The sequence below is a fragment of the Notamacropus eugenii genome, chromosome 5 (genome assembly GCF_028372415.1).
Source record: "Notamacropus eugenii isolate mMacEug1 chromosome 5, mMacEug1.pri_v2, whole genome shotgun sequence".
NCBI lineage: Eukaryota > Metazoa > Chordata > Mammalia > Diprotodontia > Macropodidae > Notamacropus > Notamacropus eugenii.
This window is the reverse complement of record NC_092876.1, coordinates 118,253,781-118,280,897: the sequence shown is the minus strand read 5'-3', so window position 1 is coordinate 118,280,897 and position 27,117 is coordinate 118,253,781. Positions and strand designations below refer to the sequence as shown.

Sequence of the window (27,117 nt, the reverse complement as noted above, 5' to 3'; positions counted from 1 at the left end):
ACTTTTTTCCCCTTTTGCAACTCAATTTTAAGTCATTTAAAGTGAAGGAGGGACCTCAGGAGTAACATGCACACTGGTAAATCGGCATGAATGATATGCACGGTCCTTATAAATATTTCTCAAGTCAGTTTAAGAGGGCTATATGTGATAGAGGGTGAGGTGCGTGTTATAGGGGAGTGGGGATGTACTACCATCTGTGATGAACAAATCCTGGTATGCATTTAAAACTCAAGATTCTTTTTCCCCCCATGGCAAATTACACAGCTCTGCCAGCAAAGAACCAAATGAATATCGTCATTTGGAAATGACAAATAAGGGGAAATGATTACAGAGTCTGGCCAATGAGCACTGTAGGAAGGAGGTCTCTTGGACAGTCATAGAGAAATGAATCTCTGCTCCTCCTTTAGGCCAGCAAGAATCATTAGGAAAGCAAGCAAAACCCAAAGAACAAAATTTTTATTTCCCATCACTATACCAGAGTGAATATAATACTTGCCAAAAAGGTCAAAAGAATTCCCAAGATGGCAACTAAGACTGTTGAAGACAAACTAAGACTGTCTTCATTCTCTTTTCTAAGTGGTAAGTTGCCACTATTTAGAAGCTTTCTTTCCACTCCTTCCCTGTACCATGTTCTGGTATGTTTTTCACCAGCTCCATAACACTAACAAAGACTAACGAGTTAAAGAGGAAAGCCTTTGTTGAAGAGTCTGATCCAAATTCTAATCCCATAGAAGGCTCAGATCATACTGGGAAAGGGGAGCAGTTTACACCCCTGAAGTTATGGACTTTTCACACTTTGAAAGTTGATGCTCAATCCAAAAAAATGGGATAATGCCAGTCTTGCAATAGGCCATGCAGCAAAGATCTGATGGAGTGGACAGGAATGGACAGTAATCTGCATCCTAACAAGAGTCTTTCATTTGCCAAAGAAAATAATTGACAAGGGCCTGAGCTCAAAAGCTTGACCAGATGCATGCTTTGGACTTTTAATGATGGCAGAAAAGTGAAATAAAGAATTATTATAAAGGATAGGGTCATGTAAGAGCCAAACCTCAAATCACAATTATTTTAAGTTATTATGTGGGTTGTTAACTGACATTTTGGAATTTCAAGATCTCTCTCAAATGGTTATCAAATAAAGGTCAGTGGCCTTGGTTCAATTTTAAGTCCTGGCATTCATTGCTGCATTGTTAGCTGCTGGATTTATCTGAAGATGTCACCCCGTACTACATAGGTAAGTATGGAGCTTTACATCACATGATGGTTTCCATTCATTCCCAATCAAAATAGGAAGGAAAATGGGAGACATGCAAGAGTTATTCAAGAAGCCTACCTGACATAGAGTGAGCGTTTTTGATTGGTTCTCAGGGAGCCGGACCCAGAACTCATGCTGTGGTTCATCATCTGCTCGCGTAGGTCATGGATTTTTGCCTCGAATCTAGCGTAATCTGGTAATGGAAACAAAGGAGACAACATTGGTGACCACTGGTGTATCGTAACAGAGCTACACAAACATATGAATCTCATCTGGCAGCATTCCTGGGCTAAAGGTAGGGACCCACAAGAAAGAGAAAATGCAATTTGGGCAGGTCTCTTCACAAAATAGCAGGAAGGACAAAAGGAAGCAGGATCCTGAAGGAGTACACACATTTGGCTTTCTAACTCTATCTCCAGACATCCGAGGAGAAACATTCATCCCTTTATCCATCCACCCATCCACTCATTCATCCATTAATTAAAAAAACAACAACACATTTCTTAAGCATTGATTATGTACAAGGCATTATGTTAGACTCTAGGGATACAAAGACAAAAATGAAACAGATTTTACCTTCAAGAAGTTTATATTTTATTAGATGGAAACAACATATGTACAGAAAATTAGCTTATATACAGATACACACATATGTATATATAGGTATATATGACATATATACATATACATTTTCAGCTTTAATAATAGGTTACGATCGCACTAAGACTTTTCGAGACATCCTGTGTGGATATATACGCAAATATGTATACATTTCTATATACATATAATATATACATACACATACATAAGTATACATACTTGTATTTCTATACATACATATATTATATTATTTCTAGAGGAAGGACCCCACCAACTGGAAGTCATTCAATATGTGTGTGTGTGTATATATATGTATATGGTATGTAAATAGGGCAACTGGGTGGCACAATGGATAGAATTCTGGGCTTGCAGTTAGGAAGACTGGCCTCAGACACTTATTAGCTATGTGACCTTGAGCAAGTCACTTAACTCTGTTTGCCTCAATTTTCTCATCTGTAAATGAGCTGGAGAGGGAAATGCAAACCACTCCAGTACCTTTGCCAAGAAAACCCCAAATGTTGGACATGACTTAAAATGACTGAACAGCATATATTTACATACATACACATATGTATAAAGAAGTATTTCTACATATGTCTATATCTATAATATCATTTCCAGGAAAAGATACTCTCTCCTGAAGGGCTCATAATCAGCTTCTCATAGGGTGCTGCTTGAGCTAAGTAAGTTCTGAAGGAAGTTTAGAGTTTCTGTGAGTTTTAGGTGAGGCAGGAATGCATTTTAGGTTTGAGAAATAAAGATACTGAGTTGACAGAATGTGTACATAATAATTAGCAAGTCCATTTGGCTAGGAGAGTGGTGTACCATAATCCTGGGCAGGTAGGCTGGAGCCAGATTGTGAAGGGATTTAAAAGTCTAGAGGTAAGAAAGAGCTACTACAGTTTCTTGAGCAGGAGAATGACATAGCCAGACTGAAGTAGGAAGGAGTAGATCACATTTAGCTGATAGAGGGGCTCAGGGATTTCAGAAGAAGTAACTACTTTTGGTGAGACTTGAAGGATGATAAAGATGTCAACAGATTGGGATAGTGTTGAAGGAGTGGATGAGCAAATGCATGCAAGTGGAAGAGGGCAAGATCAGTGCTTGGAACTGTTATTAGTTTGGCTTACTGGGAATGTTGAATGCATGAATGAAAAATCATGGAAAATGAGGTAGGCTCAAGCCAGACTGTGGGAGGCTCTGAATGTCAGGATAAGTAATTGACATGCTATTCATTAAGGCAATAAGGGATTATGAGAGGTTTTTGAGCAAGAGAGTAACCAAGGCACAATCTTGAGGAGTAGTGATCCTCCCTGTCATACAAATGCCTACTGACTTCTTGTCAAGAGTGTTGCTGTCAATGAGTCAAGGAAACAAGCCTTTGTTAAGCTCTTACCATATGCCAGGCATTGTGTTAAGCACTACAGATGATGCCTGTCTTAGTGGGGAGGCTTGCTTAGGAAAGGTCCTTTCTAAACCCAAGGTTCTAAAATTCCATAGACCTAACACCGATTGCTTCTCAAGGCAGTCCCTGCCAATGTTCATCAGCTTTTATCACTAGCAAATCCATTCTTACAGTGAATTCACCTTTGCCTCCTTATAATTTCTGCCCACTGGTCTCTGTTCTCTCCCTTCTGGACAAAATAAAAGTGTAAACTCTCTTTTCTGCCTCACAGTTCTGCAAAGATTTGAAAATAGCCAGGTCAGTTATTCCTTTAACGATTCTACTCATATCACAAGGTTTCTAGACCTTAACACCCAAGCTGCTTCTGATTATTCAAGGTCTCATTTTAAAATTGAAATTTACAATGAAATTTAAACTAACAATCAGATTTTTAAATTTAATAACAAAAACATTTATTCAATACTTGAGTAAGGAAAAAGATCTTCACAATAAGGGGTGTGCTGGAGCCTTCTCCTATGGGAGCTGGTGGTAAAATTTTCAGTGTTCAGAAACAAGCAAACTAGAGTTTGATTTATTGTTTGTTGATTGTCTAGTCTTAAGAAAGTGATGCAAAAGTTTCAATAAAATGGTTTAAACTTAAAAGTGTGTCATATATTTTTAGAAAGCTGGTTGTTAAATATTTACCAGCTAACCACTGATTATGACAGACTCAAGAATGCTCACAATCTTGAACAAAAGATATATACATAAATAACTAAAGTACTAGATTGTCAGGGAGTTAGACCCAGAATTTACTCCGTGCTTCATCATCCATTCACACAGGTGATGGATTTTTAGAAGGTAAAAGGCAATTAATAGGATTATTAAATTATGAAGAATCCTGGAGTTAATCTAATCTCATTTAATTCTTTCTTTTTACAGATAAGAAAACTGAGGCCCAGAGAGAAGTGATTTACCATTCCCCCTGCTCATTAATCTCCCTTGTCTTCTTATGGATTCTAGTAACAAATGCATACACCTATTTACAAATACAAAAAGCTTGCCATTTAAGACACAGGATAAAGTAAGGTTATATCTCTGATTTGATCATGTCACTCCCCAGATCAAGAACCTGTAGCGGATCTTCTTTCGCTCTAGGATAAAATGGAAACTTCTTGTTTCATTTTCAAAGCCCTTCACAACCTGGCTCCAACCTTCCTTTCTAGGCTACTTCACATTGTCTCCGCTCCCATTCTGCTCCCTTTTCATACTCTCTATAGTCCAGCCAAACTGGCCCTCTATTATTCCTCAGCATCCCATCTTGCCTCACCTTGTCTTTGCATAAGCTTTCATCCATGCCTGGAATGCATGATTCCTTTAGAATTCCTAGTTTTCTTCAAAGTTCAGTTCATACACCACCTTCTACAAGAATTCTTTCCTTGTGCATATGTGTGTATGTTACATACTTATATGGAGGGATAGCATGGTAAAATAGACAGAAAAAGAAATCACTGCATTTGGGTCAAGGGCCAGGGTTCAAATCTCACCTCTGTCCTTTATTATTTATGTGACTTCAGTTTCCTCCTCTGTAAACTAAGAGAGTTGGACTAGACAACCTGCAAGATTCCTAATCTATGATCCTAAAACCTTATGTACATCTTGTCTTCCCCATAAGAGATAAGATCCTTGAGGGTTGCCACTTTTTCATTTTTATCTTTGTATATCCAACATGGTGCCTAGCTCATGGTAGCCACTTAATGAACATTTGCTGATTGATCCATTGCCCAAGGTCACAGAGGTTAAGTAGAAAATCTGAGATCCTACTCTATACCTTCCAATTTCAACTCGAGGTCTTTTTCTACTACATCATACTGATCAGTGCCTAACGGAGGACCACAAAAGAGCAGGGAGGAATGGGAGGAAGGGAAAATCATTTCCAGCTGGTGGGAAACATTGGCTCTGCCATCAAGCTAAAAAACACTGTCCTTACCTAAACACTTTCCAGAATGCCGGCTAACATAGGTCAACAAAAAAGGAATCTGCAGTCCTTCAAAGGGAGGGCAAGTCTTAATCTGATCTGACAGCCTCAGAGAATGGTCTCTGCAGAATGCTCAGTGGCTGTAAGGCCACCATTAAATTTCATTAATTTTTTTTTCCTGCCAGGTTGCCACCAGGGGTTAAATGCTTTTGGACACCCTTGCTTTCATCCTAGCCTAGTAGGTATGGAAAAATCCATATGATAGGTCTTGCTTCTTCATAGGGGAAAATAAACACCCAAAAAACTTGGTTTGACATGAAAAATCTGCCAAAGCTGAAGCAACTCAATGACAATTGAATACAGCCACTGACATAACCAGGATCTGTAAAGGAGTGGTTATCACTCTCCAGGCAGAAATGACTTATTCAGACCATTCTGTGTTGTTAGAAAGGGCTATGATAAAAAAAAAAAAATGAAAATGAGTCATTTCTTAAACATTTCCTAATAAGGATATTCTAAGATTTTCTGGAGAAAATGTAGAATAGTGGGCTAGGTTATCAGAACACCTGGGTTCTAATATCTGCTCAGTTACTAACTTCTTTAGTAATCTTGGGTAAACATGCCTATCTTAGATAATTCATCTATAAATGAGATAAATCGTACCTCAGTCTATTACCTTGTTGCTTTGGGTTGGGGACAGAATAGTTGGCAGACAGAGTTCTGTCTGGATCTCTCCTTCCAGGAGGGTTAGAACAAAGAGGAAAGAAGAAAACGATGCTGCTTGTGGTCATTTTTTGGCATGTTACAAAGCCTGTGTTCTTCTAACGTTTAGTCTTTGGATGCCCTACAGACCACTTCTAACTTGCTTTTGGTTCTTTTGCTTCCAAACTAAGACTGCCATCTTTTTGCTTTCCCCTACTATTACCTCCTCAATTTTTGGCTTTGACTTTTGGATTATTTTACTGGCTACTCCTTTAATCCCTGGAACAGAATTGATACTTGAGGCTTCTTTGTCCCCCACCACACCACTCTAACACCGTTTCCAAGGGTATCATTGACTCTTTCTTCTCTGTTAATTATTTAAGAACCAACCAGACTTACCTACTAGCCATCTATCCACCCCAACAGGGACAAAGTCATAAAGATTCAAAATTTAAGGGACAAGGGAATAAAAATAAACACATGGTGGGTATAGGCAGGTCACAATATGTTAGCAATAATTATTGGCACATGAGATGTGGTATAAACAACATCATCAAAGATGGGTGGGAACAGAAAAGTAGACCAACCAATCAAATATTGATAAGGAGAGAAAAAAGATGGTTGGACAAGTAGTACATTGTTATCTCAGGGATACTAAAGAGCCAAGTAAGCCTTCTCTATCACATTGGAGGAAGGGAGGATATTTTTTTAAATGGAGGATTTAGGAAAAGACATGGATGAGATTTGCTTAGGATGAGGAAGCCTGGACATGTTGCCATCTGTCCTTCATGGAAAGTACTCACACAAATGAGATCATGGATCCATCACAGCAAAGAACCTAACTATAAGTTATAACACTAATTCTATGGGAGAAAATGACACTTGAATGAACTTTCAGGATTTATGTTTTCCTAAACTGAGGTCTATTTGAGGAAGATGACCAAGACTGTAAAGGAACTTGAAACTATGTCATTCAGGAAGCAGTTGAAGGAACTGAAGAGGAGAAAACCATGCCAAGAGTGTGTCAGCTATATTCAAATATTTGAGGGCCACTTATATTGAAGAAAGATTCACCTCATTCTGCTTGGCCCCAGAGAACAGAACTAGGAAAGACAGACACAAGTGGCAGAAAGACAGAGTGTTACTGAGTTTAGGCAACTTACTAACAGTTAGAGGTGTCCAGAATTAGAATGGGCAGCCTCCAAAGGTCAAGGGTTTCCTGTCTCTAAAGGTGGTCAAACATGACCTGGATGACTAGGCTCTGAAGATGTTTTAGAGAGGATTCCTACTTCCAGAAGGGGTTGAACTAAACAGTCTTTAATTGAGGCCTCTTCCAACTCTGTGACTCTGTGATTTTATCATTATCTGGGATGGAGAAGCTTCTAGGAAGAGGAGGATTAACTCCTTAGCTTACCTAGGAATGACTGGAGCAATAAATGTAGCAGAAAGTTATCAATTTTATATACTCTCAACAGAAATGGAGAAAAAAACCACCAATAGCAACAACCTACAATTAGTACCTTAAGGTTTAGAAAATGTTTTCCTCATAAGACCTATGAGTGTATCATAGCTAACATCAAAAGTGGGATTCAAATTCAAAGTCAAGACATCGAATTCCAAGGTCCGTCCTCTTTCTACTACCTCATTCTGCTTCCTTTGTTCAGCCCTCTTCACCACTATATCATTTTAATGACTTCTACACAAAGAATCTGGCTCAATTATTCCAGAGGCTTGGACAAGAGAAAATTCTGGAGAGCTTGTTTGCATTTTAGTTCTTTCACCTGTAGAGTCATGGTACACAAATCTGTTCAGAGCTTTTTTTATTTTTTCCCCAGACCAACTGCATTTCCTTTAGTGCTTTCTAATGAGTCCCTACCTCACTGTCCTTACTGATCTCTGAATCATCTTCATTTCTTTGTATTTCCACAAATTGGAAAGAAGGTTGGTGGATCAAGGATGTAGATCTGAGGGACACACTAGTGGTCAATGAACCTAACTCATTTTGCAGATGAGGAAACTGAGCATAGAAGAAAAGTAGTTTTCTCAAGGTCATGTACATACAGTAGAAGAGATGGGATTTGACTTCTGACTCTCTGCCTCCAAATGCAGTGATCTTTCCTGAAACAGAACTCTTAAGGGGACTGCTATATGTATATGGATACTATACATATATGTGATATACATATATATTATATATGTAGCCTATACTCTGTTCATTTATGGTACTGTGTTTGCTTAGCAGCCCTAAGGGTAGACAGAAATTAATAGAAGAGCATAATGAATCTCATTTGGGATATTTTCATTTCAACTATCTCAAACTTCTCTTTGTCATTAAGGTCCAATGTTTGAAAAAACCAGTACTCTCCTGGTTTAATATAGGAAATCACGAAACCCCAGAGTCTGGGAAGCATCTATATTGCAGGTGATCCAAAGCACAATGGAAACATTTATGGAGATTTCATTGTTATAACTCGATAAAATACATTACTAATAATGAGGTATGCAAGAAGTGCCATAAAAGGCATCATTAAGACTATGTATGACTAAAAATCAAAGAATTACAGAATTTAAGAGCTGGACAGGACCTCGGTAGCCATCTAGTTCAGCCCATACACAGAAGAAATACCTACCATCATGTCCATCAAGTGGACATCTAACTTCTGCTTGAGGACCTCCAAGAAAGGAAAAAAGTATTACCACACCAGACAACCCATTTTACTGTTGGACAGCTCTAATGATAGGGAAGTTTTTACTTGTCAATAAACCTAAATTTGCCTCTTTGCAACTCCGACCTGTTGCTCCCTTTTCTATCCAATGGAACCCCTCCAAAAAGTCAAATACTCCCTATGACAGATCTGCACATATTTAATGACAGTTACCATGAATCCCCTTAATCTTCTTTTCTCAGGCTTTGCGAATTCCTTCCTGAATTCAGTTGGCCCTCAGATGTCATAGACTCAAATTCTTTCACCATCTCAGTCGTCCCCCTCTGAATACCATGGCATTTATGAATGTCAAGACTGGGTTGATCAGAATCAAAAACAATGAAGTCCAGATAAAGTCTGATGAAGGCAGACAAGAGTGGTACTGCTACCTCCCTATTCCTGTCTTAATGAAAACCAAGAGAGGGAGGAATTGACTTGTGGCCCCGAGGATGGAAATGGGAGCAATATGTAGAAGCTGCCAAGAGGCAAATTTAGGCTTAATAACAAGTAAAACTTCCCAGCATCAGCTGTTTTGGCTGCCACATTACACTGCTGACATATTGAGATTGGAGTTCACTAAAACCCCCAGATCTTTTTTAGAACAATTGCTGTCTATCCAAGCTTCTCTCATTTTATACTTTTATTCTTGGTCATCTCCCATTCCTCCTGGAATAACTTTCACTGAAACAGTTTAGTTTAGTCCATGAGATCCTTTTCTCTGAGTCCTTTGAAACATATTTTTTCTCAAATTGAGGGTGCCTATGGAACTATGCTCTGATTTGCTTCTCCTTCTGTACCATGAACTCTAGGATGGAGTCATCGCTTCCCACCCTAACCCTCTTGGTTCCAATCGTCTCCACTCTAGCAGCAATTTCATTCCTGTTAGTGAGAATAAGATCCAGATGGAAGTGGGCTGATCGGTAGCGAGAGTGAAGGATAACAGTTAGCTGAAGTGTTATACTGGCTTTCATGAAATGAGAAAAAAAGGTCTCCAGCATATAGGATAGATTCTCTGTGGAAGATTTACAGAAAGACATAAAGAAAAATCACACAAGGTGTGAAGGCATTTGGAAAAGGCAACCAGAATTGGGAAGGGTCTTAGATCCACACCATATGGAGATCCACTGAAGGAACTAAGGATGGTTAGCCTGGAGAAAAAAAGACCCATAATAACTGTTTACAAATACTTAAAAGTCTGCCATATAGTAGTTTGCCCAGTCTGGTTTGGTTTGACCCCGGAGCAATAGAAGTTGCAAAGATAAGCTTGGTTTGATATAAGGAAAAACTTCCTAACACTCAGAACTATTCAATAGGGAAGGAATAAGTGACCTCTTCAGGTGGTCCTCTTTCTCTTCATTGGAGGTTTTCAAGCAAAGACTAGAGGGCCACTTTCTGGGAAAGTTGTGTGGAAAGGTTTTTTAAATGTATGGATTGAACTAGAAGACTGCTAAAGTCTGTTTTGATTCAGTGATTCTACGAAAAGACATGGATGGATTGCAATCTGCTCTAGTGAATGGAATACCCATATCTTTAGGATCACAAGACTACTGAAACGTTGAGGTATATTAAGCTTGTCTAAAAAAAAAAATCAAGCCTCTCTATGACATCAAGCCACTGTCTTATTGAATACTTGTTTCACTATGGCCCAGAATTTCTTGATGAACCTGCATCTCCTGAAATTCATCCTGCCACAGCTGCTCACTTCTCCCACCTGTCACTCATTTGCAATTTTAATAACACTCTCAAAGGTGCCGAATGCTCTACCTAGGATGCTGTTGCCACAAAATAGAACGATTGTAAATTATCCACAAACAACCACCAGTATCTATCCCCTTTAGAACAGCACTCAGATATTACTTCTTATATATTATCAGTTATCATAGCATTGAAAAAATGATCTCAGTGCATGGATTAATAGCTTTATGAAAAGCATTTACCTTAAGATAGTTATTTCCCCTCTCAAATAGAATTGGTTCTTTCATTATTCCTATTTATATGCAGATCTAATTCAGTTAGGTTAATCTAGATGGAGAAGCAGAGGTGTGGTGGAAATCCAAAGAATGGGAATCACTTTAAATAGCCAAGTGACCACAGGCATGCCATTCCTGCCAGCCCCTCACCATAGGACAGCCAGCTTGGAAGGTTGGAAGAAGACTAAATTGATGAGTTGCTGGGTGATGCAGTGGATAGAATGCAGAGCCTAGAATCAGGAGGATGTTGTTCAAATGTAACTTCAGACTAGCTATGTGACCCTGGGCAAATCACTTACTCTTGTTTGCCTCAGTTTCCTCCTCTGTAAAATGAGCTAAAGAAGGAAATTTCAAACCATTCCAATATCTTTGGCAAGAAAACCCCAAAGGGGATCACAAAGAGTCTGAAATGACTGAACAACAACCAAGCTAGCAGTGCTGTCTCCTGCATGTGCGGTAAGTCACAATCTTCTGGTCTCATCTCCCTCACCTTTAAAATGAAGGGGTTGGATTAAGAGATTGCTAAGGTTCCTTCCAGCTTTAAATTTCATGATATTTCACAGGGTTCTCTTGAGAGAAGCATTTTGTAAAGTAAGCTGTGACTATTGTTATCATTAATCCTGCTGCTGTCTGGATTCAGGGACAATCCTTCAATGGAAGCTTCTTTAATAGCCAGTGATGTTTAGTGACCTTCTTGGGGGCTCAGCAGGATTGTGTTAACTGCTTTTAATTTCATTAGCTTTCTTAGCTGCATCCTACAACCATTCATCATGGGGTGTTTGTTCACTGGCTAGTATGCAAGAGAGCTTTGCCCATCTAGGTCAGGCAAAAATCCACACCTGCATGAGCTCAGTGACCTAAGTCTCCTGGGCTTTGTTCTGAACTCACATCTGGCCAGGAGACAGACCTGAGTCTGACATGCCTTGAGCAACACTTTTTGAAAGATGGCACCTCAGTGAAGCTTAACAGGGAAAGGGACAAATATTTTGTGAGGCTTTAAATTGTACTCTATAAAGTCCTAGGGAATTAAACCGGAGAGGTGGCTTGGTGGTATAATCACTTAAATCACTCCTGTGATTTAAGGAAGACCTGAATTCAAATCCTGAATTGGACAGTTGCTAGCTATGTGACACTGAGCAAGTCAGTTAACTTTTGTCTGCCTCTGTTTCTTCAAATGTAAAAGGGGGTCAATTATAAACTCTACTTCCTGGGGTTGTTGTGAGGATCAGATGAAATATTCTATGTAAAGGACTTCTCAAACCTTCAAGTGCTAGGCCAACATGAGCTATTATCTTTGTTGGGAAGATGCTTCCCTAAACTCTCTCCCTATGCTAGATAATCATGGAAGGTCACATGGATCTGGGAGGCTTAAAGGTGTGCAGAGTGCTTTATACATAGAAGGCAGCAGCACAGTAGAAAGAGCACTGGTTCCACTGTCAAAGGACTTGGATTTCAATCCCATTTTCAACATTCAACTGTGTGATCTTGGGCAAGTAAGTCACTCAGTCTCAGGGGGCCTCAGTCTCTTCATCTAGAAAAAGAGGAAGTAGGACTCGAAAGCAATGGAAATCCCTTTCAGTTTGAGACCTACGATCCTATTAAAACAGGAATATTTTATTACAGTGGGGCAGCTAGATGATGCAGTGGTCAGAGTACTGAGCCTGGAGTCAGGAGGACCCAAGTTTAAATCTGTTCTTAGACACTTACTAGCTGTGTGACCCTGGGCAAGTCACTTCACCCTGTCTGCCTCAGTTTCTCATTTGTAAAAATGAGCTGAAGAAGGAAATGGCAAACCACTCCAGTAGCTTTGCCAAGACAACGCCAAATGGGGTAAGAGTCAGACACAACTGAAATGAACAAAATTAGTGGCAGTAATCCACCCCTCATCTATGCACCCCTCTTCTCCCATCTGATCAACTCTGGCAAGAGAATATCCTAAGGAGCAAGGCTTGGAACTGAGTCAAACTCTCCTGGCCATTTCGAGGGACATGTGGTCAGTGCTGGCAGCAATCCCTTAGTCTCTATGAGGACAACAGGAAAGGAACTGCAACGAAGTGTATGGCTCTTAAAAAGACTGCCCTCAGGTGCTTCATATCTTCCGATCAAGCTTTGGGGCTTCTCTATAGAACTACCCATCTCTACAGTTCCTACAGTCCTAAATCACTAGGAGCCCAATCCAACCAAAGAAGTCTTCTTCACAATGGATTAAGGGATCTTTCCTGAAAACTATCATGGAAAGGGTTTGGGGAGGGAGTATTGAAGGAGACATGGTTAGGTCAACTGATGAGAACACAGCATGAAAGATGCCACAGGCATAGATTTGATCCCCAGGCCATCTGGTGCTAGAGCTACTTCTCCTTCCTCTATTCCAAGTTATTATAACACACACACACACACACACACACACACACACACACACACACTTCATATCTACATCCTATGATTTCTCGAATGCAACTTGAACTCTGAGCAGTCAACACATATTAAGGCAGGCCCCCAAAAGGAGTTCACCAATTGTTTAATATTCTATGTGGTGTGTCTACTCCATAATACCCTGAAAGTCCTACAGGACAGACAAGGTAGTTATCATCGGGCCCCTCTTACAACTGAAGAAACTGAGGCAGGGAGAGGCTAAATCATTTCCTTGAGTTTACTTGGTTCCTGGCAAAGTAGGGTCCAGCAGCTGCTTCTGTTTCTCTGCTGCTACATGCAGCCTCTTAACCAAAGTGACCTCTTCACACACCTGGTTTGAGTTCTGTCGCTACCAGTAACTGACCAGCTGTTTGGCAAATCCCTCCATCTCTCTCTTGGCCTCCACTGCCTCCCCTGGAAAACAAAGGGGTTGAATTGGGTGAACTCTAAATTCCCTTCCAGCTCTGACATTCAGTGACGGTGAGACGGATCAGGTAAATAGCTCCCCATCTCTTACCTCAAACCAAAGGAGGGATCATTTGTTCAACAGGCTTCCACAGGAAAATGCCCCAGTAATCTGATTTAACAGGCGCTTCGGCAAGCACTCATTCGCATTCTACAATGCCTTAATTAATTAATCGTTTTCAATAGAGCCAGCTGCAAGGCTTTTCAATCTCCTCAGACACATGGTCTGCGAGCTTTCCTGCTTTCGCTTTACGACACCAGGTTCCGCAGATGCCCTCTCGGTTTCATGTTACCTCTTTAATTAGGAGGCTGCCATGGCTGTTTTCCAGTAGCTGGGCTGAGGGCTGAAACATTTTTACATATTGCTCTGCCGGCCTTTAATTCCTCGGGCAAGTCTGTGCGCCTCTCCCCTGTGTATGCATTCTCCCTGCTGTTGACATCACTAGACATGACCTCCATGCAATGAGACACATATCAATAGCTCCCTGCCAGGCAGACTAAGTTTTCTACCAGCCTTTCATCTTCTCCCCCTGACTTAGCACATCTCAGGTTGCCAACCTGCCTTGACACACTGAGAAGTGGTGGAATTTTCCACCATGGGAGACTTATCAATTCTTCACGCTTGACTCAAGTCTCCTTATGTTTACTCACAGTAAAACTTCTATGAACCAGAAGCCAATTAACCAGAATTGGCATTAGCAAGCTCTTTGCTGGTATTTTTAGTCCCATATTTCAGTTGCCTCAGAAAAAGGTAAATGACAAGCAAAAACTCAGCCTATGTGCCAGACCACATTAATCCCCGTTTTCCTATATGGTCTACACATATATGACTAAACAATATTATTATTGACAGCAATAATAATTCACATGTCTGTAGCATGTTAAAATTTTCAACAATAACAATGTAAGTTAGAATACAAGTGTTGATACCAATTTTCCAGATAAGGAAACTGAGGTTCAGCAAAGTTAAGTGCAGTGTGCTGTACTGCCTCCATTCTCTGAGCACACAGGTTTTTTAGACTCAGAATATCAGAGATGGAATTGACTTTAGGAATCACTAAATTCAAGTCACTGGTTGTAGAAATGAGACAACTGATACCCAGAAAGGTGGAGAGTTTACATGGTGTTGCATAAGGAACACAGGAGGAAACTAAATTTGACAGAGTCGTCTTGGACAAATCATTTCACCTCTTTGGGCCCCAGTTTCCTCATCTGTAAATCAGAAGACACTGGGCTTCTATGTCCTAAAGTCCTTTCTATCCCTAACACTGTGATCCTGGCTCATCCAAAGTCACACAGCTAGTAAGAGAGAGAAGTGAGACAAGCATTCAGCTTTCCCTAACTACTTCCATGCTTTTTCTATTACCTCTCAACCCTCCTGCTTCTTGTTAGAAGTTTGGGGTGAGACCCAAGAGAAATCCATGATTGTGACGAGAGCAATTTTCTGCATGACTCGGCGGAGAAAGAAAATTCTCAAATAGGTCTCAGCCTAATGCCTAGAAAACAATCCTCACACATGTGAAACAAGGAAGAAACAGAGATGAAAGCAAACACTGGTGTGAATCCTCAAACTGGCATTTGCTCAACAGACAGATATGCTCTGAGAATGAGATACCTCATCTCAATTTGACTTCACATAACCTTTTTCTCACTGGTACATAAGAGGACACAGTTAACTTTCTGAGATAACTTTTGGTCACTCTAATGACATGACAAGGATATTATTTCTAAGTTTATCAACCACAGAAAAATTTTATCTTCAGATTCCTCAAAGAATCACAGAATTTTAGAGTCAGTGGAGAACTTTGAGGCTATCCAGTCCAGGCCAAAGGCAACTTGGTGGTACAGTGGACAAAGTGCTTGGCTTGGAGTCAGGAAGACATCTTCCTGAGTTTATATCTGGCCTCAGACACTTACTAGCTGTGTGATCCTGGGGCAGATCACTTAACTCTGTTTACCTCAGTTTCCTCATCTGTAAAATGAGCTGGAAAAGGAAATAGCAAAACACTCCAATATCTTTGCTAAGAAATCCTCAAATAAAGTTACAAAGAGACAGATACCACTGAAAAATGACTTAACAGTCCAATTCTTATCTTAGCATTAGTCATTTTTTACAACATCCTTGACAGATATCTAATCTTTAGCTCGTTCTACTTTTGTAGAGGTCTGTTAGGAAGTTTTTTCTTTCTCTTAAGCCTAATCATCCTCTTTCCCATCTTTTACTCGCTGCTTTAAAGGCCAGGCAGAACAGGGCTACTAACTAACTCTTCCAGGTGACAGCTCTTCAAATGATGAATGCTCTCCCTATCCCATGTTTCAACCCCTCTTAATTTTAATGCCTCCTCTTAATTATTTCCTATTTATCTCATACATAGTTTGTACAATTCTGCTTGTAGATTTCAAACTCCTTGAGGGCAGGTTCTGTGTTTTGTCTTTTTTTTTTTTATCCCTGGCACTTAGCATAATGTCTGGCAAACAGTAGGCATTTAATCAGTGTTTACTGATTAACTGACTGAGTCTTCTCTCTCAGTTCCATCAGTGAATGTTGCATGTCATGGTAGGGAGACCCTTCAACCTTATGGTCATCCTCCTAGGATATGACTACTTCTAGTACCCTGGAAAAGTCCTTCAATTTCTGCAGGCCTCAGTTTTCTCTGCTATGAAAAAAGCTGCACTCAATGATTTCTAAGATTCCCTTCTAGCTCTAAATCTATGATAATCTGCATACTATTCAGATGAACATTCTTAAAATGCAGCACGTACAACTGAACTCCATGTTTCAGTTGTGGTCCTTAGCAGGGAGTGCTAAAGTTTCTGAACTACCTGATATCCATTTGAATGATGCTGAGGAGGAAAGAACAGATCCTGCTTATAAACTTTGGTTATTCGAACTTGGGGACTGCTGCTCCCTCCCAAGAGCTGGACATGAAGGAGTCTCTTACTATAGCCTAAGATTGAACTTTTGGGGTTTCTCCACTTATAGATCCTCTCCTGAACTCCAAAATAAAACTCCCTTTCCATATAACTGACAGCCTAGCCAAGCATCTCCTGTCTTCTGTTTGTGAAGGTGACTTTTTTAAGTCAAGGGTAAGATGTCACATGTTTCTCTATTAAATTCCATTTTCTCATATTCAGCCCAATGTTCTAGCCTCAAACCTTTTGGATATTGACTCTTTTACAGGTTGTACTGTGGTTATTTTTTCTTAGTGCCATGTCATCTGCCAGTCATCGATCCCTTTATCCAAGTCATTGGTAAAAATATCAAGTAGCACAGGTGGAATGATAGATGCCAAATGAGTCCTCTGGAGACCTCTGACCAAAAGGACATCAAACCATAAATGAATGCTCTTTGGGTCCAAGCACACAGCAAGTTCAAAATCCAACCAAATGTTCCAGCAGCTACTTCATATCTCTTTATCTTGTCCAAGGAAATAGCCCAAGAAAATGTAAACTGTATCTATAACATTCCTTTTAATATACTAGTCTGGTAAACCTGGTCAAAGAGAAATGAGGATGGTCTAACATGCCCTTTTTTTATGAGGCCGCTAGATGTCACAGTGGATAGAGTGCTTGGCCTGGAGTCAGGAACACCTGAGTCCAGGAAGACCTAAGTTCAAATCTGGCCTTAGACATTTTTAAGTTGGGTGACCCTGGCAAATCAATGAACCACTGTCTGCCTCAGTTTTTTCAACTGTGAAATGAGAATAACACCTACCTTACAGGGTTATTGCGAGGATAAAATGAGATAATATTTCTAAAGCACTTTACAAACCTTAAAAGGCTATAGAACTGCTAGCTACCATTCTCAATTAAATGGTCTGGAATGAGTTTGGGAGTGAAAATTTATTAATGGCCTCATGGATAGGAGGCATCTCTAACACTGGACTGGGTGGGTGCTAGAACTAGATTCTGTTGTTCAGTCATGTCTGACTCTTCATGACCCCCATTTGGGGTTTTCTTGATAAAGATACTGGTGTGATTTTGCCATTTTCTTCTCCAGCTCATTTTACAGATAAGGAAACTGAGGTAAACAGCATTAAGTGACTTGCCTAGGGTCATAGTCTAGTCTAGTCTAGTAAGGGTCTGAGGCCAGATTTGAACTCAGGAAGATGTCTTCCTGACTTCTAGCCTGGAGCTCAATCCGCTGTGCCACCTAGCTGCCTGAGAACTAAGATGTACCAAGTAGAATTTTGCTTTATGCTTTGTAGAATTGTGTAGGAGGCAACACTTTAGTTCAGGCCCTTATCCCCTCTCACCTGCCCCACGGTTAGAGCCTCCTAATTGATCTTCCTGTCTGCACCGTCTTCTCTCTCCAAAGCTGCCAATAATCCTCACTCAAAAGCACAGGTATAATCTGACAAACTCTCCTCTGCTCAAAAACCTACAGGGGCTCCCTTTTGCCTCAAGGATAAAAGACCAGCTCCTTTCCCTGGCTAACATTAAACACCCTGCATCCTCTGCTTGTGGTGTCTCTTTCCAGTCTTATATCATAATATTCTCCTTCATGAGCTCAACATTGCAGCCTAACTGCACTGTTAGACATTTCCCAAAGGCAATCCCCTGTTCTGCGCCTCTGCACAATCCCCAAAGCCTTTCCCCAGGGTTGGCATGTTTTCTTTCCTTGTCTACTCTTAAAAATCCTTGTTTTTCTTGTCTGACTCAGTTCGGGAACCTCTTCCTCTTTAAAGCTTTCCCTGATCTCCTCACTCATCAAACCTCTTTCCTCCATCAACTTTCCTTATACTATGCTTATATATACACATATTGTAACCCCACCCACCCTCACCACAGTAGAAAATAAGCTTCCAGAGGGCAGGGATGTTTTTTGTTGTTGTTTGTTTTTAGCTCATATATAAAATATACTCTCAAAAGTGACTTGTGCTTAATAAATGCCTGTTGTTGATTTGAGTTGCACAAGACATAGCAGCTTCCTAAATCATCATCAGAGAAATCGTCAAGATACAAAGCACCATTTGGAGAAGTCACTGGGCTTCAAGCCTGAAGGCCTAAATTCAGTCTTGGCTCTGCCACTTTCCAGCTTCATTCTCAAGTCTCTTAACCTCTCCAAGAACCTATTCCAGAGAAGTTAAATCACTTACCTAGGCCCACGTGGCTAATTACAGATAGAAAGAAGAATTTAATTCATTTTAACCCCTTCCAAGTAGGGCCCTGTCTAGTACCTCTCCATGCCATCAAACATTTGCCAAGCAGACGTAGTTTCCTCATCTGTAAAATGCTCCATAATTTCCGATACCTGTGGAGATTCTCTCCACTAATAACTGTAGACCCATCTAGAACTCTGACAGTTGCTGTGGTCAACCTGTCAACAAGCCTTTATAAGGTGGTCCACAGATGATAGACACATCCAGTTAGTAACAGACAGAACCAGCATTCAAACTCAGATCCTTTGACTCAGAATCCAAAGTTTATGATAAGAGTAACTGGAGGATGCCTTAGACATCATCTGGTCCAATATTCCCATTTTATAGATATGAAAGCCAACCCCTAAAGGATTGTTACCTACAGAATAAACGTCAGTATTTATGTAACACTTTAAAGTTACAAAGCCCTTTATAGATATTATCTCATTTGCTCCTTATTACAAGCTTATGAGGTAGGTGCTATTATTACTCCATTTTACAAATGAGGCTAAGTGACTTGCCCAGGGTCACATAGCTATTGTGTGTTAAAGGAAGAATTTGAATCCAAGTCCTCTGATAAACCAGCCAGGTGGCACAGTGGATAGAGCACCAGGCATGGAGTCAGGAAGACTCATCTTCCTGAGTCCAAATCTGTCCTCAGACACTTACTGTGTGACCCTGGACAAGTCACTTAACCCCATTTACCTCAATTTCCTCATCTGTAAAATGAGCTGGAGAAAAAAATGGCAAATCCCTCTAATATCTTTGTCAAGAAAATCCCAAATGGGGTCAAGAAGAATATAGGACACAACTGAACAGCCTCTGACTCCAGAACTTCATTATGCCAAAATTTTTGTTGTACCAAATGAAAATAAAAACAATCATGATACGTATTTCATGAGCCTGTCATTAGGCTCACGTGAGGTTGAGCAAAGGAAAGGGCTTTGTCACTGTAAGGTTTCGTTTACTGTCATTTAAGTAATTGCCCCTAGTTGAGTTCAAATTATCCACAGCCTGGGGGCACCCTACTTGCCTGGATCCCTGAAATACCCAGCTAGCCCGTGCAGGTGAATCCTCAGCAGATAAGGTATACACACCTCTAAAGCTGTAAGTATTCTATTTCTAACTTGGCTCTGAGAGTGGCCTTGGAATCAGAACAGGAGTCCCAGTCTAGTATGGCATCAATCAATCAATATTTTTGAAGTGCCTACTATGTGAGCCAGGTCCTTGTTAAGTGTTGGGGCAAAAGAGGCAAAAGACAGTCCCTGCCTGCCCTCAAGGAGCTCACAATCTAATGGGCCTGGTAGATAATGTGTAGGATACAGAGTCACAAAGACTTGCATGCAGATAGATCTCTCCTCGACTAGAAAAGTCACATGACTTCTCACTTCTTGCATACTTCGTTTCATATTCTGTAAAATGGAGCTTTTAATGACGATCAAAGGAGTTAAAGTATGTTAGGCACTTTACTAACCTTAAATTAGAAAATTTAGAAAATCTAGAAATGCCAGTAATCATTATTAGCATTAGAAATAGCAGCTCTAAATTTACCCAGCTGGGTGACAGTGGACATGCTACTTCATAGCCATGATGATCCATGCATTTTAAATAGGAGTTCCAGGTCAAAATGGTAATGCTTTGTGATGCTTCCCTCTAAAATGTTAAATAGGAAGTCATGGGCTTATCCTGCTCTCAGTAAGGCACATATCACATGTTCTTCTGTATTATTATCATGACTATGTCTTATTGTCCTGTAAACCATAAACTCAATGAGAGCAGGAATCTTTTGTCTTAACTAACCGTTCTATATTCCCCAATGCCTGTGCAGTGCTCTGCGCATGGGTAGGTAACTAATACATATTTGTTGAAATGAATTCAACTGAACCATTTAATAAGTGAGAATTTTTGGTTAGACTGCAAATGTGCTGTATCAATCAAATTACAAAAGATGACACTGGGATTTTGTTCTGATGGAAAGAAAATTAAAGCTATTTCTGCATCTCTCATATTCACTGCTCCCACCTTATAATACATTGTGAGCTCCTAGAAATCAGGGACTGCACTGGTTTTTCATCTTTGTACCCCTCCCTCCCATCATCCCCAGTGCCCAGCAGAGTGCTTTGGACAGCATAGGCATTTAATAAATGATTGTTGAATTAAATTTAATTGAGTGAATTACAGCTGTACCAAAAATAATTCATGAGATAATAGATTTAGAGCAGGGAGTTTAGAGATCTTTCATTTCAAGCCTTTCATCATAGAGAGGAAGAAAGTAAAGCCCACAGGTGTGAAGTAACCTTGTCCAAGGTCACAGAGCTAGGAAGTAGGTGAGCTGGGGTTTGAACTCCAAACCTAGTACTGTTTCCACTGCACCAGATATTTCATAATCAGAAAGGCTTAATTTTCTAGTTTAGTCCCATGTTTTCCCAAAACCCTAGTTATTCTAAGGTTAGTGTTTCCTTTTATTGACTCCCTTGTAGTTTGGGTTGTGTTGACATGCCTCAAAATGCTTTATGACCAAATAAATTTAGGGAATGATGTTATCAAATGCTGTTGAGTCTGAAGCTTGGAAATCCTCCTCAGCAAAATGCAATGAAAATTCAAGGTATCATCCTCAAGTCATGCCCAGCAACACAGATTCTCTTACAAGTCTGTGCTCTCCAATTAGGCAGAGGGCTCTGGACTGGGTTGCCCTGACTGTGATTTAATTGCTATGATTTCTAACTAATGATGCATGCAAAGAATGATCAGGGAACTGTTCGTTCTAATTTAGTTCTTCTATTTGTAATTCTTGTCTTTAGAATATGTCTGTCCCCCTTAACCCTAGTCCCAACAGGGGACTTCATTGGGCAAGTTCTACCATTCAGACTGCTGTTGGATGACAACCATCATAGACCCTCAGAGTTAGATCTAGTCAAGTCTTCTAAGGTTAATGTTCTTCCTACAGTTCCAAGCTATCTCCTAGACTCAAATATCCAAGAGACCTGATTTTTTGCTGCTTAAAGTTACAGAATATTAGAACTGATGAGGACCTCAAAGATCAGTTAGTGGAATCCTTTACAGTTCTCATATGATAACACAGAGGCCCCAGAAGGGAAGGCAGCGTGCCCAAGGTCACACAGCCAGTAAATGACAAAGCAAGGATTTACACCCAGGCTCTCCAACTCCGATTTCATGTGCTTTTGTCTCCTGAATACACCAAACACCAACCAATCTGGCTTCTTATCAATCTGGTATTTACTGGATGACTATTATGTGCCCAGAAGAACCTGCTTCTGACAAATACTAGCTGTGCACCTGTGGGCAAATCATCTTACCCAAGTTAAAAAAAAAATCTGTGAAATGGGGGCAATTATATTTACAATGCTTATTTCACAAAATAGCAGTGAAGAAGGCACATTGTAAGCCTCAAAATGCTTTAAAATGCACGCTCTTATTATCTGGTTTGAAGCTCTGGGTAAACACAAAGCCCCAGTTTCTGATTTCTTGTTAATGTTGCTGTTTTTCCCCCTTTCATCTTTTCTTCCTACCTTAATGAGAACAGACAAGAAACGGGAGAAAGGAAGATTGGAAAATAAATTTGTCTGGAATTGAGGAAAAAAAGCAGGACTGAAGATGATGAGACCTTGGTGCTGGTAGGATGGGTGGACCAAAAAGAAGGTAGCTTGGTAGAGTGGAAAGGGGTGGGGACCGAACTTGTGATTTCATTGGTGTAGGAAACTTCCAGATGAAGAAACCTCCTCTACCAATGCAGATAAGTGTCCTCTCTGCAACTCAGAATCTCAGTGAGCTGAGCACTTCAAGATTAAATGACTTGCCCAGGGTCACAGAGTCAGTATGGGCTGAGCCAGGTTCCCCTGAGTGCACAGCATCTATAGATGGTTGTGGAATGGTGGATTAATTTGATACCAGATCAGTTGGCATTTGGCATGCTGGGACTAGAGGTGGTCAGACAGGGTATTCCTGGATTTAGAATAAGAGGGTCTACGTTCAAATCCCAGCTCAGCCACATACACAGCCTACCTCACCTAGCTGCTTAAAGTTCAAATGAGAAAATGGATGGAGCTTCTATCATGATCGTGAAACTGTTAAATGAGGCTTTATTCTTTCCAGTTGAGAAGAAACAGGGTCATGAGATATTGGGGAGGGGGATGAAAGGCAGGGTGAGATGGCCCAGGAAATCTATAAGCAGACCTCATCATCCCCCTCCTTAAACTGCTGCCATGTTTGCAAACCCAAGATTGCCTGACTTGGCTTGTGTATACAATACCTGCCCTGTCTCCACACTCCTATAAGCATTGACATTTATCATCTTAATGTTGGAGCTATTTTACTGCAGGGAAACCTGGAAAATCATGATAGGGACAAAAAAGCAATAATAAATAACCGATGAATGAAGAAAACAGCTGTAGGACAATTTATGATAATTTCATGCTAGAGTTAGCTACTTCTATGGCTCAGCAGAATCTTTTGGGTGGCACTTATTTTGCTCCCCTCTTGTGCTATCAAACAGGAGCTATACTCTCTGGATCCTATACATCAGAATAGGGCTCCCTAAGTGTATGTTGGACCAGGATTGGAATTTCAATAAGAAAAGAAATGGAGCTTTTCTGTCATTTACTTTACGTGAGGGAATAAGGTAGACTTCTAGATTTAGAGCTAAAAGGGACTTCAGAAGCCAATGAATCCAAAATCTGCATCTTACCAATGAGTAAACCGAGACTCAGGGTGGCTAAGAGACTCACTGACAATCACACTGATAGTAAGCACTGGAGATGGGATTTGAGCCCATAATCTTTGACTTCAGAACTACTGTTCTTTTCACTGCAACAACCTTTATTATTTGGTTAAAAGAGAGACTATTACTGCATTTCTTTAGTAGACAATCAGGATTCTTCAATATCTCAGCTCTCTGTTCTGGTTCTGGGTTCCTAATAAAAACTCTTCTCTCTTTTTTTTTCTTCTACCTGAAAAGGCTAACATTACTGTTCTAACTGTGGTTTGCTGGTACTGATCAATCTTTGACAATTGAGATGGGTCAGTGAGTCCTGAAAGCAGATCTGACTTCTGATGGATGTGTGAGCTCAAAGATATGAGTGTACCCTGCACTGGTTCATATGTTGACATACACACACCTTCTTATCACATATGACGTCTGACTGGGTCTCTTTGTTGAATGTTCCATAAGGGAATTCTCTGACACACTGGGGAAGGCCTTCCTTTGATTTTCTTGAGTCCTAAGAGGCCTATTCACTGAATGGGCATTACCTCATTTTAAGTGAGTACCTGAAAAGACTTTAGCCCTGAAGGTCAAGGTCTCCCACTGCATCCTGGACCGTCTCTAGTCATTCTGATGAATATCTGGTCACTGGATCCAGATGGCTCAGGAGGATGAAATGAGGCTGGTGACCTTGCACAGCCCTCCTTCACTTAAAACAAAGTCAAGTGCAAGTCATGTCATCATTTCTCTGATGTCACAGTCCTCTTCGAAAATGAAGGATGAATATAACCAGGTTTTTGGCATCCTTTCACACACCTTTTTACATTCCAGGCTTGAGCACCATCAAAACCTTATCATTTCCTCTCAATGCTAGATGAATTAATGGGAGAAAATGGGCTCTTCAATGAGGCTTCCCTCAGCAAGAATAGGAGCTGATGTTTTATGGCACTTTACAAGCACCTTATCTCATTAGCTCACTTGACCTTCGCAGACATGGTGGAGGAAAGGTATAGATAACCTCAGGAGATAACCTAAGTCTTATTTACATTTGACAGATGGGGAAATTGAGTCACCTAGTGGTTAAATGAGTTGCCCAAGGTCACTTACATTAAGTCAGGTCCAGTCAATACCTGCTTTTTTAGTCCCTACTCTCTGCCAGGAAGTGTGCTAAGGGTTACAAAGGGACACAAAGAAACACAAAAGTAGTCCTTGTTCTCTAGGAGCTTCTAGTCTAATAGAAGGTTCAATACGCAATCAGCTATGTACAAGTAAGCTATAGGTTGAATAAAATGAAAATAATCAACAGAAGGAAGGCACTAGTATTCAGGAGGATCAGGAAAGGCTTCTTAGAGGAGGAAAGTGGGATTTTAAATGAAACTTGAAAGAAGCTCAGAGGCACAGGTGAGAAAAGGCTGCACAATGAAAACCAGTGGAAATGTTCAGAGGCTGAAGATGAGATGTGTGAGAGGAACAGTAAAGAAGCCAGGATCACTGGACTGCACTGTATGTGGAACGGAGTAAGGTCTAGGGACTAGACAGTACAAAAGGGACAGGTGATGAAGAGCTTGAAAAAACCCAACGTGATTTTTATCTTCAATCTCAGAGGTAACAGGTTGCTACTGAAATTCACTGAATGACAGAACAGGTAGTGTTCCTGTCAGTCCTTCATTTTAGGGAGCTCACTCTAACAGCTAAGGAGTGGAAAAGATCAGATTTAAACCCAAGTATTCTGATGCCAATGCCAGTGCTATTTTTATGCCACCTTTTATCTGTCTCCATGGAGTACAGAATGATCTTCTCCATTACCAAGACCTTAAGCAAGAACAACAAAAACGTGTTCTTGTTCTCAAGGAAGTGTTAAGGAAAATGCTATTTAAACTGTATAGAAATGTGAGCTGTTGTCTTGGTTGTCCTTATAGGTAACAAAAGTGCTTCACATACTGTAAAGCATTTTTTCTCATATTTCTACACTGAATCATAGAATTTCAGGGCTAGAAGAGACCTTTAAATCCATCTAGCCCAACCTGTACCTGACCAGGAATCACCCTCTATAACATATTTGGCAAGGAGACATCCAAGTCTTTGCTCTTTGATCTAAAGAGAAAGAAAACCCACTTGGGCTTTCCAAGGCAATCAGCCGCATTTTTTGATAGCTCTCATATTTGGGATGTTTTTTCTTACATTAAGCTTGCATACAAACACACACATACACACACACATGCACACTTCTCTTAGGACAGCTAGGTGGCACAGTAGATAGAATGCCAGGCCTGGAGTCAGGAAGACTAATCTTCCTGAGTTCAAATCTGGCCTCAGACACCTACTAAGTATATGATCCTGAGCAAGTCACTTAACCCTGTTTGCCTCAGTTTACTCTTACGTTAAATGAGCTGGAGAAGGAAATGGCAAACAATTTCAGTATCTTTGCCAACAAAATCCCAAATGGGGTCATGAAATGTCAGACACAACTGAAACAACTGAATCACAAACACTTCTCTGCAATTTCCAACCATTACTCCTACTTGTGCCCCTGGATCAAACAGAATGAGTCAAATCCCTCTTGCTCATGTTTCTGAAGGTAACTATCATATTACTCTAGGTTAAGCATCCCTCCCTTAGTCTCTTCACCCAGTCATTGTATGACATGACCTAATAGCCCTTTGCCCTCATCCTGGTCAGTCTCTCTCTTGTGCATTCTTTAGCTCATTAGTGTTCTTACTAAAATGTTTCACCGTAAAATAAGCATAGTACTTCAGAGGTGGTCTAACAGTGGCAGAAAACAGCAGAATTAACTCTTTCCTAGTCCTGTATGATAGCCCTCTCTTAAGGTAGTTGACATTACCATTAGCTTTCCTGGTAACCACATCACACTGTAGAGTCACACTGTGCTTTCAGTCCACTTAAATCCTCAACTGTTTCAAATGAGTTGTTCTCTAGCCATCGTTCCCTCACTATATTTGTGATATTGATTTTTTAACCCATTGTAAGAATTTACATTGATTCCTATCAAGTTATTTCTTAGAGGAACTAGCACAATGTTCTAGCCTATGGAAAGTCTTTTTCCATCTTTCCTATAACATCCAACCTGTTAGTTAGCCCTCCTAGCTTTGTGTCATCTGCAAATTTGATAAGCATTCCCAGCATGATTTTCTCCAATTCTTTGATAAAAAATGTTAAGCAGCACAGATCTCTGGGTGATTACCTCCAAACTGACCTTAAACCACTAGTAAGTATTCTTTGATTATGATCATTGGACTAGTTCTAAATTCATTTAACACAGTGGTATTATATAACTCACATCCCTCTATCTTGTTCATAAGAGCAGAATGAGAGGTTTTGTCAAATGCTTTGCTGACACCTAAGTAAACTTCATTGTTCCCCTGATCTATCAGTCTAATGATCCTGTCAACAAAGGGATTGAAGGTAGTCTGGAATGACTTGTTCTTGGTGAAATCTTGCTGACTACTGATAATCACAACTGCTCTTTAAGCCTGTTTATTATCCTCTCTTTAATGTGATCTAGAATTTTGTCAGGAATTGAAGTTAAACCACTGGTCTGTGGGGTGGAAGATATAACCCTTTTGGGAAATTGTGGTAATATTTTCCCTTCTCCACAATTGTTCAGGGATCATTCACAGTGGCTTAGTAGTTACATCTGCGAGATTTTTCATTATCTTGGGATATTATTTGTTTGGTCCTGTGGCCTTGAACTCATTGAGGGAAGCTAGGTATCATCTTATTATCTCTTGATTTATCTTGGCTTTTAGTTCACTAGTAGTCATTTT

The 27,117-nt window shown here is 40.3% G+C and overlaps 1 protein-coding gene and 1 long non-coding RNA gene across 16 annotated transcripts in view; one reads left to right on the top strand and one right to left on the bottom strand.

Moving 5' to 3' along the window:
- Positions 1–27,117, bottom strand: part of DLG2 (discs large MAGUK scaffold protein 2) — a 1,590,913-nt gene that overhangs the window by 222,652 nt on the left and 1,341,144 nt on the right. For 14 of the 15 annotated variants that reach the window (XM_072610680.1, XM_072610682.1, XM_072610692.1 and 11 more), the window contains one exon: positions 1,334–1,448. In XM_072610680.1, coding sequence (XP_072466781.1) covers positions 1,334–1,448 — 115 coding nt within the window. Of the gene's footprint in view, positions 1–1,333; positions 1,449–18,651; positions 18,846–27,117 lie in introns of those variants that run through there. The other variant, XM_072610688.1, reaches the window with a different exon arrangement.
- The window catches only part of LOC140505081 (uncharacterized), a 60,443-nt gene that overhangs the window by 14,823 nt on the left and 18,503 nt on the right, over positions 1–27,117 (top strand). The window contains exon 3 of the long non-coding RNA XR_011967345.1: positions 1,417–1,550. This is a non-coding gene — a long non-coding RNA (uncharacterized lncRNA). The remainder of the gene's footprint in view (positions 1–1,416; positions 1,551–27,117) is intronic.